At 34.8% G+C, this 12,343-nt stretch overlaps 1 protein-coding gene across 3 annotated transcripts in view; it reads right to left on the bottom strand.

Moving 5' to 3' along the window:
- LOC128985345 (rho GTPase-activating protein 26) overlaps positions 1 to 12,343 on the bottom strand; it is a 151,648-nt gene that overhangs the window by 112,787 nt on the left and 26,518 nt on the right. For all 3 annotated transcript variants that reach the window (XM_054404759.1, XM_054404761.1, XM_054404760.1), the window contains exon 2: positions 10,563 to 10,720. In XM_054404759.1, the coding sequence (XP_054260734.1) occupies positions 10,563 to 10,720 (158 nt within the window). The remainder of the gene's footprint in view (positions 1 to 10,562; positions 10,721 to 12,343) is intronic.

The following is a 12,343-nucleotide window of genomic DNA, read 5'->3' as shown; positions in this document are numbered from 1 at the left end:
CCATAAACTAAAATTATGGCTTCGACATTCCCTAGTTCTCAAAATTATCTTTCTTTCAAAACAAAAATCATGAATATCCGTCAAGAGGTTGATTCAGAATCGTAAAATAAAAAAAAACCTGTTTCGTTTTAATATTATAGACGAGGTGTTAGCCCGTCCTACGTACGGGAATTCAGTAGTCAGTTAAAACCGTGTACAGTTCAGATCAGCTAGTTTACACATATAAAGACAAAGTTTCTTGCAGTTGAGCCGTGACTTGCCCACCAAGCGTCCCACCAATGTCACGCCTCAGTTTTTTTTATAGTGCGAGTACTGGCTTTGCGCCGGAACTCAGTCGGTTTGGGTCGGGCAGCAATCCTGCAACCCAGAGTCAATGTCCGCCTTCTGTCACATTTTCACCAGAAGGCCGGCGATTGTCGATTTGTCAAGACTTGGTTATCTTCGATGAATATCAGTGTTCATCCTTCAATGTCACTGTTAATTTTGTTCTTCTGTTCGTCGTCAATTCAAGTCATGATTTAAGTGTTTTGCCAGTCGTCAGATGAGGTCCCGGATGGGAGGTTTGGTTCTGCTGATGTCCTCGGAGAGGGTCACCTGGGGGAACTCTCCAACTTCCACCCCCTTGGGATGCCAACTGCCCTGTTTCTCCGGGGACCTTTAAGCCACCATCCGCCTTCTACCACCACCGCCTACCACCACCAAGTGCCGCAAGTTTTATTTGAGTTTAAACATTTTTGAAGGACTATTTAAAGGATATTTAAAGGGGCCCCCAAATTATTTATTATTTGTTATTTATTTTTATAGTCACCGTTATTTATTATTGTTATTTATTTTTGAGCTAATTGTTATTTATTAATTTGAAAGTTATTTATTTGGTAATTCTGAGCAATTACTTGGTCAACCCCAATTGTTTTCATATTTTACTACGGTCATCAGAAGGTTCTCAGAAAGCAAGAAACATATAACTCAAGCCCCGCAAGGTTAAGTTAGGTTAGGTTAGGTTAGGTTATTAATTAACCTAACCTAACCTAACCTAACGTAACGGTACTTTTACAATTGGCCTTAGAGATGTATTTGAGACTAAAAAAAACATAATAAGTTAGGTTAGGTTAAGTTAGGTTATTAATTACCTCAGTAATCGCCGGGAGGATTGTCGGAGGAACCACTAGCCATAGCCATAAACTGTCACAACTGGCCTTCCGCGCGTCTCCCGCAAGCCACTGTTATCGCTTGGACTTTGAACCTTCTTATCGCTCGGCAACCTGTACGATGGCCTTGCGGGCCTTGAATTATATGTTTCTTGCTTTCTGAGAACCTCCTGATGACCGTAGTAAGATATGAAAAAAATTGGGGTTGACCAAGTAATTGCTCAGAATTACCATTTATTTATTTATTTAAAGAGTAAGATTCCATAAAAAATTTTATAGTTACCATCTTTTAATTTATTTAATTGTTAGGCCTAATATTTGCTACTGGTACCAGTTATGTAAGGTTTAGAAGGGTAAACTTAAAATGCTTATTTATTTAATTTTTTGAGAAAGCCTTAAGAGATTTAAAAGATAAATTCTTTGGATGGGGGAAATGATGTTGTTTGTTGTAATTGTTGAATTTTTGAGATTAATTATAGGCTTTGTTGACAACTGTTGTTTTGTTTTTGATATTCACCCACGGCCTTTCACTGTTGTTAGGGATGTGGGGCGGCCACTCGCACTGTCACTATGGGGGGCATGCTTCCACTAGTTGTTCGTCTGGGGGCGGTGCGAGGGGTCGGCTCACAGTTTTAATGTGAAAAATCATCTTGTAAACAAATGTTGTGCCTATACGAAATGCATTTTAAATCCGATAATTTTACAATAAAACAGCAATTATGCAATTTTTACGATGTGAAAAGCGTTGAAGTGAGATTTGCAGCCGATTCGCACAGACGCACACTGATTATAAGTAGCCTACAGTAGAGAGAGTAATAGTCAATTGAGAAGTGTATAGACCTAGTCAACGATACCACTTTCCATAGCATACTTGCCTCTTCCATAATTATTATTATCACCACAATACAACTACTATACACAATTCCCAGTAGGTCTGAATAGAAACGACCTAAAATAAAACGACAGTATCCAATAAAATTCACAGTACACATAATTTAACTTTGGTGTCCTAACATCAAAACTAATAGTCACACATATCCTTTATATCAATTTCACTGCATTAATTGCTAAATAAATAAGCGTAAACAAAGAAAAGTAAAAACAATAACTGTTTGTTTTGAAACAGCTGTTTGGTTCAAATAACATTCATTTGAAAAAAAGAACTGGTCACATGTAGCAGGAATATAAAAAGTAAACACGCTAGTAAAGCTAATGACGTAATTGTCAATGTTTATTATCCATACCGTTATCAGTTCTATCCTTCATAATTACCCACCCTCATTGAATAAATGTACATCGTAATTTCCCATGTAAGTTAATTTAAACTACAATATATTCATAGTTGAAAGAAAATTGATACTTTCACGTTTGGGGGCGCTGATATAGGCGCCCCCAAACGTAACCACAACTGAACACGATTTCATTAAAGGATGATTTGTCTAATTGCAGTATCCTAGGTCAATGTTGACGTTGTGTTCAATCTATGTCATCCATCTGTTTATCTTTGTATAAAACCCGGCTGAGGTTGTGGTGGTAATTTAAAATCGTGATTCCTGATTATTCTTGATCTTCTTTTTATTACATCAATATTTCCGGGCCTAATCCAAACAAAGTTAAAGCAGACAAACATTAATTGTAAACAAAAAACTACCATGAAGAATTTAAACATGTAAACATTGTTATTTTTCTAATCATTCCTTGAAAAGTGGAGCAGTAAAATAATTTGCATTTATCCTTTTATATTAAGACTCGTGTACAGTGCCTCGTGTTGTACTGTGGTTTAATTAATTTTGGTTAAAACTGTGGTCTAATTATCTCTACTAATCTTACTTATTTCCTATAATCAATGACAAAAATAAAATAACCTGATAGTTCCATAGTTTATATTTTACCAGCTGTTAGTTAAAACAAATTATATTGCTCAAAAACAAATCGAAGATTACAAAGATTGCTTGAAAAAATAATTTGAACATCCTAGTATTTTTTACTATGTATATTTAATTAATCTGCCATCCTCTTACAGAAGAATTGAACGTATCAATGATTAGCATTACACATAGTATAAATATGTCAATCCTAAGTATGTCTTTACATTTTTATCCAAATGCTGAATTTGTGACACAAAAGCTGAATGTTTACAGCTGTTATGTTAAGCAAATTATTTTATGCCAAAAGCTAGATTAGAATCTTAGCGTCGGCTGCTAGACTTTTTAAAAATTAAAACATAATTTCTAAAAAACTGGGACCTTAAACTAAAATTATGGCTTCGACATTCCCTAGTTCTCAAAATTATCTTTCTTTCAACACAAAATTCATGAAAATCCGTCGAGTGGTTGATTCAGAATCGTGAAATAAAAAAACACTGTTTCGTTTTAATATTATAGATTATTAAATTTAAATGAACATTTTTTTTAATTTCACTCTTCTTTATATTAAATCACAAATCCTTCCATCTTCAGTATCTTCACTCACAATAAATCATTAGCAAAACTAAGTCAGCTGTTATAAACTTTATAAATATTGCTGTGCCTTACCAATACAGTTTTTTGAAATATTAAAGAAACTATATCTATAGGTACTATAAAAAATTTTAAACAAATAATTTAGCATTAAAGACAATACAGTTTTTTGAAATATTAAAGAAACTATATCTATAGGTACTATAAAAAATTTTAAACAAATAATTAAGCATTAAAGACAGTAGACAAAACTAATATGATTATAAAAACACCAAGGACTAAAAAATGTAACAAAAAATACAGTATATGTTTCACTGCATCTCTGATTCTACTCTACAAAAATATCAACAAACAACTTAATATACAAACCAGTTTTTTTAATCAGTTCCATCGTCCATTGCCTTTACATATTGCACACTTACCATTAAGTAAACATAGTAACAGATATTTCATTGATTTTAGAAACAAAGGAACACAGTGTACTGCTTAGTTTTATGATATTTTCCTTGGTTTAATTTAATCAGTGAAGTGGCAAAACACAAATAATAAATTTGTCAAATAAAGTAAATGTGAACTGAAAGCACTGAAAGCTATGTTAAGATAAGAGTTTTTTGTATTACCATTTGACAATTAATTATAGTTACACATATACAACAGATTTAAAAAAAACAAAAATCAACGACGTACAATTTAGTTATTGATGATATTCTTTAGTTTAATCTAACACATGTTAAGCAGTTATAATTTATTTAAAGTAGCCTCCAAATTCATATAAAACATCTATACATTGTAATTTTCATACTGTTTCCATGAAATCATATAAATAATATTATTTTCATAACTTAGACGCTTTAAAAAATCCAAAGCAGAGCCGGAGTTGATACCAGGAGTTGATACAGCAACGGTTATAGAATCTTTTTTTTCTATAATCATTGACATAGTTTTAGAATAAATAATCCATGATAAAAGGTTAGATTAAAATAAACCTACCTCATAGTTATGGAAAATATTATATTTAATTTCTTTGTATCAGCTGTCTGAAGTTGTGAAATATGCAGTTTAGCAGTTCTTCTTGTTTACATTTAAATGTCAAAGCAAATGTAAACAAACATTGTTAGTGTTCTCATCACAGCCATGGAGACCTATCAATATTTACTTTTAAAATCTTCGCATCAGAACTTTTAAAGCCAAAAGGGCAAAGCCTACGGTCAGTTTCGAAATGTGAATATTCCTATAATGGTCCTTGGTATGGTAACTATATTTTTGTAAAATTTTAGCCCAGTTGGTTAAGTAGATTTTGCACCTATTAGTAATACACATACAGACAGACACCATTAGATTTTTACATAATAGTATGGATTTAAATGTAAAATACTTGCAGTTATTTGAACTTGAATTCATTATTTCTTAGGCCGCGAACGCTAAATATGTAACAGATGTTCGTGTACAGTAGTTAAACAATAAAAAATAGTGCATTTCATCACTAGAGGGTACCTATTTAACAGTACTGTATTACGAAACATTTATATGTAAAATACTTGTAGTAATTTGAACTTGAATTCTTTATTTCGTTGGCCGCGAACACTAAATATAAAAGTAACAGATGTTTGTGTAAGGTAGTAAAACAATACAAAATAGTGCATTTCATCACTAGAAGGTGTCTATTTAACTTTACTGTATTACGAAACCTTTAAATGCAAAATACTTGTAGTAATTTTAACTTGAATTCTTTATTTCGTTGGCTGCGTACGCTACATTTTGGCCGTAAAAGTTTAATTTGGATACTTACTTGTTCTATGTTATTTCACCTAATAACAACAGTACATTTAATTCCATCCAACATAATTTTTGTTGGAAATGCACAATGTTGAATTGTGTGTTCCAATTATTAAATTGCAAATTACATTAATTAATTGTTGAATGAAATGCATAGAGGCATTTAATTCCATCCAACTGAATTTTCTGATTTTGTATATAACAAACTGTAAATTTCTTTTATTGATTGTAAATATCTACATCACTAGAAGCCTTTTTGTAGTAATTTATCATTTAAACACTGCAGTTACAAGTTTAATTTTAATATTTTGTTGTACCAATACACCAGACTGTTAATTAATATATAGGATTATATTTTAATCGCATTTTTATAACAAACTTGTCTCTTGTTACATTGGTTTAGTTTTTAATTTAGTTTTTATACTTAGTGTTTATCTGGTTTTTACATAACAAATTGTTATTTACTTTCACTTTGTATTTGCTTGAAAATAGGACACTACCAGAAGTTTTTTTAGGTAAACATTATTTTAAAAACTGCAGTTTTTTGTTTACCTTACACCAGACTGTAATTTAATTAAAGTAGGCCTATCATTATTTTTATACTACGTCTCTTGTTTAAATTATCTGAATGAATGTACTACGAATGTACATTCAGCTGTTAAACTACAATTCACACTTTAAACTGAAACAAGAGGTTCTACCCGTGAATTCACGGGTGAACAGAAACCACCATTAAATTAATTTAATCAACTTTGACTTTATATTTCATTTAAAGGGCCCATGTTCGAGAAATTTTCATGTGAAAGGATGTTAAAGGCAGTGGAACCTTCATACCTTACGTCCTAAGGTTGGCCGAGGTTGTACCTGAACACGCAGCTCTCTTTCACGACATCTTTAATACTTTTCAATGAAATTGCGATCTGTTAAAGATCGGTGACAACCTCTTGGAACGAACAACATACATGGTTTGTTAATCTCATAGTCATCATGGTTCGAACACCTTTAGTTACTCACTTGTAACAAACAGCTATAAATAGCTTCACTGTCCATTCACCGCGACTCTTTTAAGAACGTAAAAGTAAATAATAAAATAAGTAAACAAAAATGTAAACAAACAAACTATATTGTCGATTGCATTGGCCAGCTGTTGTTCACTAAATTAACCTATATATTAATTTGAAACTGTTTTTCTTTGCCACAGCTATTTTGAGAGAATGGCTGGGCGTATAAACTTATAGAGGTGTCTAAAGAAAGATAAGTAAACAAAAATGTAAACAAACAAACTATATTGTCGATTGCATTGGCCAGCTGTTGTTCACTAAATTAATCTATATATTAATTTGAAACTGTTTTTCTTTGCCACAGCTATTTTGAGAGAATGGCTGGGCGTATAAACTTATAGAGGTGTCTAAAGAAAGATAAGTAAACAAAAATGTAAACAAACAAACTATATTGTCGATTGCATTGGCCAGCTGTTGTTCACTAAATTAATCTATATATTAATTTGAAACTGTTTTTCTTTGCCACAGCTATTTTGAGAGAATGGCTGGGCGTATAAACTTATAGAGGTGTCTAAAGAAAGGTCTTGGTCTGTAGATGAGCCATCAAAAGAAAAACATGGTGAATTCCCTTGGGGCTCTGCCCCCATGGCCTTTAAATTCCCATCCCATGCTATTCTTATGGAGGAAAACGGGGTTTTTGTCACAGCTAATTTGAGAGAACGGCTGGGAGTAGAAACTTGGTAGGGGTCTCTAAAGAAAGGTCTTGGTCTGTAGATGAACCATCAAAAGAGGAAAGAGGTAAATTCCCTTGCGGCTCTGCCCCAGAAGCCTTTAAAGTTGCCTCTTCAGATTTGTTTACATTACGACCATATGCATAATTCTACACTACTTTTTAATGCAACAGCTGTTAATATTTAAATTGTGATTAATTGAATTTGTCAAAATGAAGTACAGTATTTGCAATGGATTTTTCTGATTTTCTGCATCGTGTCATGTTTTGCAATATAATGTTCTATTACCAAATCATTGGAAAATCCTAATATCACAGTAACTTTTAAAATTATTTCTTATGGAGTTAACTTATATCTATTGTATGGGTTGGTTTCTACCTTTTTTACCACTTCTTGGAAATTGTACGTAGGTGATATTCTTTGGCATATTGCATCTGTAGACGAAACTTGGGTTGGTGTAATAATTACAATGGAAAAGAGCGAGAAATCCTGATACAATTTGATATAGGCTAAAAATAAAACTGAATTAACACTGTGCTACATTTCTTGAGCAACCATTGAAATAACCGATGGAAACATAGAAAAAGTCATAGAACACAACCAAGTAGAAGAAATAGAAATAATGTTGTTTTTTTACACTAAAACACTAAAAGACAAGATCAGCTTTTTGAAAAAAGAAAAGATATTTACAAAGGATTTTCATTATATCTAACTGTTGTGTAGATCGTGAGTATTTCCATAATCTTTGAGTCGCCTGTAATGCTTCGCAATTGCTCGAATTCGAGCAACAGGTACACTAGTCAAATAATAACTTCCAAAACATGCAAGGCGTAGCCTTTTGAAAATCAGCCTGTGGGGCAGAGCCCTTAGGGAGTTCGTCCATATCAATACTTTTCGGCAAAATCTACACACTCTAAGCTTCATTTTGATATGCCATATGCCTATATTTTTATTTGGTAAATGGCCTTAATCGTTAACATAAAATTTGATTGTATCACTGTAATAATATAATATACTGTTGTATGGATAATATTTTTGTACTATTGAGTGGATGGATTCTTGTAAACAAGCCTTGAAATCATATTAAGTGAGACTAATTCGTCAACGTTTGTGATTTATGAAAGCTATAGTGACAATAGGCGGATGGTGGCCCCACCTTCTGCAGTAGCCTATCTATAAAAGCTATAATGTATATACAAAACTATAATATCTATAACTAATATTATGATGGTCAATTTATACATATCCACTGTTTTTGTATCTTGAACTGAGGTGACACATATGTCGTCAAATCGTCGTTAAAATTGGTTAAAAACTGTTTAAATATACAACTTTTAGCACGGTGTTTGTAACTAAACTAGCCCAAACTTAGATTTAAATCCATCTAATACCTGCTCTTGCTCTGGAGTGCTCTGGGACTCAGGTCCTTCTTGGAAGTACCGTACCTAATCCTATTCATAGTTTTTGGCCAGCTTGCTGTGTCAAACACCCCATATCACCCCTTCCCTACTTCCCTCTTACCCACAAAATCTTTTCAATTTACCTATAGGGAATCTTTTGGGGACAGCAGACTCAGAGCTACCCACGTTCCCTATTGTTTGTTGCGGAGGGTAAGTTTCTCATAATCACCCCAGGCCGAAAGTCCTACACTCGTGACTGAGTAGTGAGTAGGCAGTGACGGTTGACCAGTTTTCTACAGGGAGAGTGTTAGGCCTGTAATGCTGAGCACAATGTCAACCGGGCTTTCACTGAGTTGCTCATGCCTTTCTCCAGCCTCGCCTCGCCGCCGGCCCTGCCTCCCCGTCATCACTTATCTCGGTGTCCTCGGTGTGTTTATGTCATAAGAGAACGGTAAAAAGTGTTGTAGTCAGCAACCTTGAGTTATGTTTACATCACTACAATAGTGAAGGTCCTAGGTCAGTGACTACGACGGTGTTAAAAAACGTAGATCGAAATATGTTGTATTCTTTGTTATCTTATAACTACAGGTATAAAGATTATACCTGATTAGCCAGATTATAATATTTAAAACTGTATTCCGCAACAGCAACACATCTCTACCAACCAAATTTCAACGTTAGCTAGGGACAAGATCAGGATCAAACAAACGACAAAAAATAACACACGCAACATTGAAACACTCAACAGTTTACGTATCAAACTGCAAGACATAACATCTATTTCCAGCCTGTCACGTGGCTGAGGTTACACCATTTATGGCTAACCGCTAGTAAAAACTCCATAAAGTAAAACGTGTAACAGTTATGGCCGGAGGAAGCACTTGAATGCCACGTCACCCGGGCGAGGCACTTGAAATAATAATGATCGTAAGTGAGTACATAAATATCCACAAGTGGTTTTCTGAGTATACAACCTTCTGTAACTGAGACTGAACACTGAAGTTTATATCTTCCACTCACTAAACTGTGAAAGCTGTTATCGCTCGCTCCAGGCAATATGTGATTTAATTGAAATTCAAATCACAACTTTACGAATATTGATCAATATTCTTCTCCCATCGAAAAGTGAAGCATTGGTTAGTTTTTTATTGATCATTATATCCAGGATTGTTTGTTGACGGTATAAATAATACATATAAATTGCATATTTATAATTATACATATAAATAGTATAAATAATTACATACCTTACGTCGTTAATCCTAATCCCTAATTTGGTCTCGTACGATTAGCTTCGAAACAACGGTTTAATTTTCAAGCCTCTTGCATCGTAAATTCATTACATAATCGTCGTCAATACACTCAAATAAAACATTTCACACACGATGCGCGGCCGGCCATATCAAGCGCGATGACTTCTACTAAAAATATTAAATTTGTAGTACATTTCGTTGGCTAAGAAGCGAGCATTAGACATCAAAGGAAAGTAAATCGGAAACACTGGTACATATTTTAGTTCCAGATGATGTTTTGAATATTTGAATACTTAACAAAACTTTTCACTCAAGAGAGTGGTGTAATATTTACATTTAACCGTTCATCCCTCGACGACACTTCTTGTAAACTTCCAGGAAATTTTAAAAACATCAATAAATACTATTTTGTAAATTTCCGAGGATAAAAAATAATGAGCTCGCAAATATGCAGGTTCTTATACAATGATAACGTCAGTTAAAGATTTTAATGTTTATTTCACCATGTTACTTATCATCGTTGACTTCTCATCCTGTCCTTTTAAAAGGGTTCTCGTAACTAAATCAAAGATATTGTTATGCTTGTTTGATAACATATCACGGATAAAACGATTTTGACAACGGCATCATATTCCTAAAACAACATAATAATGTGTGACGATGAGACATGGACTAGGAGGAGAGGTTGTGTAAATAAGTGTGTTCCACGATCATGCATCAGAAAAAATCGTACAACTGAACAGAAACACAAAATTCACCTCGAACATTATAGTATGTTTAATGGATTTACTCACCATTCTGTCTCGCTCATCTTCCACAAGCGCGATGAGCTTGCCGAACTCTCCCAGAGACTTGGATATGACGAGCTCATCGTCTGTCTGCGAGGTGCCGATACAGTCGAAGCTGAAGTTCTGTAGGGAACAGGACAACGTGCGCTGAGCCCTCGACAGATCTGCGGACAAGAGAAAATAACTGTATGAGACACGGGTGTATCAAAACTCGAAACAATGTTAGGAGGTTGATGGAATCTCTAACCTTATGATTTGCCCAAGGCCTTGTCTCTTACGCGTGAAATGATAGAAAACACAGCAAAGCAAGGAGTGATCCGGTATGGAACAGGAATAGTACGTAGTGATAAGATTTCTTTTACAGTTCCGGCATCGGGATTCCAACCCACCACATCACTGTCAATGGTTCTGTAGTAAGGATAGAGCGGTGCACTCTGTAGTAAGGAGAGTTATTGAGTCAACAAAGTAGGGGGGGGGGGGGGGGTTAATCGGAGTCGGTCACTGATTAGGAGCCGCTCGAAAAACTGCACCAACTGAAGAAGTGTTTCCCTTGGGTGCCAGAGTGACTTTTAACTAGACACCAAAGTTGTCAGGTAAAAGTAACCGTAGGTACACAAGTTTAAAATAACTATTTTTTGCAACCACGTGAAAGTAATCAACATTAAAAAAGTTTATAAAAATCACAATAGAAAATGTATTGAATGTGTTTTGTTTTCAATAACGTGTAAATAACAACCATGCACAAGGAGGAAATCCAAACAATTCAACAAGTTTCCACGACTACTGCTGCGGTCAAGTCTATTAACGGCGGAACTAGCAGAATATTTCCTGGCCGCGCAAAAACCAGTCGTAATGAAAATGACACGCCTCACGCGAGGTGGCGAGGTGCTGGGCGAAGGTCGCGTCGTGGTATCAGTGACCCAGCTAGCTACAACTACCAGTACCAGTACCAGTAGCAGTACTACCGGGTGTGGTGATGGTAACTGATACCTGTACCAGCAGTGTGGTCGTCCTAGTCAACCATCCGCGTGTGACCAACAAACCAACACCACTGACCACTGACCATGTACGAGGAGCTTGATGTTTTCAAACCGGACTTGTTTTAAAGCTTAAAACCCCCTTCGTTTAGGGATACCCAAAATAAAACTTCCATTAAATTACGGGAGCTCAACCACCTCATTTGTTGAGGATGAAGTAGAGTTAACATTATCTAGCTTATATGATAAAACAAGTAATCAATCAAAATAAACTGACTAAAATAATTTAGAATGGCCGCCAACTTTTTAGTTTTGACGTTATTATGCTTTTCGTGAAAAAGAGAGGTTGAGCAGGTATTGTAGGACGAACAAGATCAGATAGACGACAGATGGTAAAGTTTAAATTGTATTATACCCCAGTTAGACGAAGAGTCAGAAGACAAACCTTATCAAACACACTAAAAGAATACGTGGATGTTCAAAATAATTAGCGGGGCACATACAGATGCCGAACCCGTAGACTTAATGTTTAGGTTGGCATGTTTTACGTCAAAAATGAGTTTATGAGATTAATGAGTTCAGTAGAACGAGCAAGAGCAGAATGAGGATCAATGCTATCCATGTTGATATCTACTCCATCGTTTTGATGAAATCGTAATGTTTGAATCAGACAGAAATGTTCTCTCGTTTGACATCCACATCTGTGTCATCCATGTGGGCAATGAGAAAGACTAAAAGCAGCCGAGCATAATCCATTAAACAACTTTCTACAGTTAAATGATTACCGGAGATGAGTGCCGTGTGTACAGA

This window comes from Macrosteles quadrilineatus, unplaced genomic scaffold, assembly GCF_028750875.1.
Source record: "Macrosteles quadrilineatus isolate MER2022 unplaced genomic scaffold, UCM_ALF_1.0 Scaffold_2__2_contigs__length_208266976, whole genome shotgun sequence".
Lineage (NCBI taxonomy): Eukaryota > Metazoa > Arthropoda > Insecta > Hemiptera > Cicadellidae > Macrosteles > Macrosteles quadrilineatus.
The sequence above is the reverse complement of the archived record's forward strand: the minus strand, read 5'-3'. Positions and strand labels throughout refer to the sequence as shown.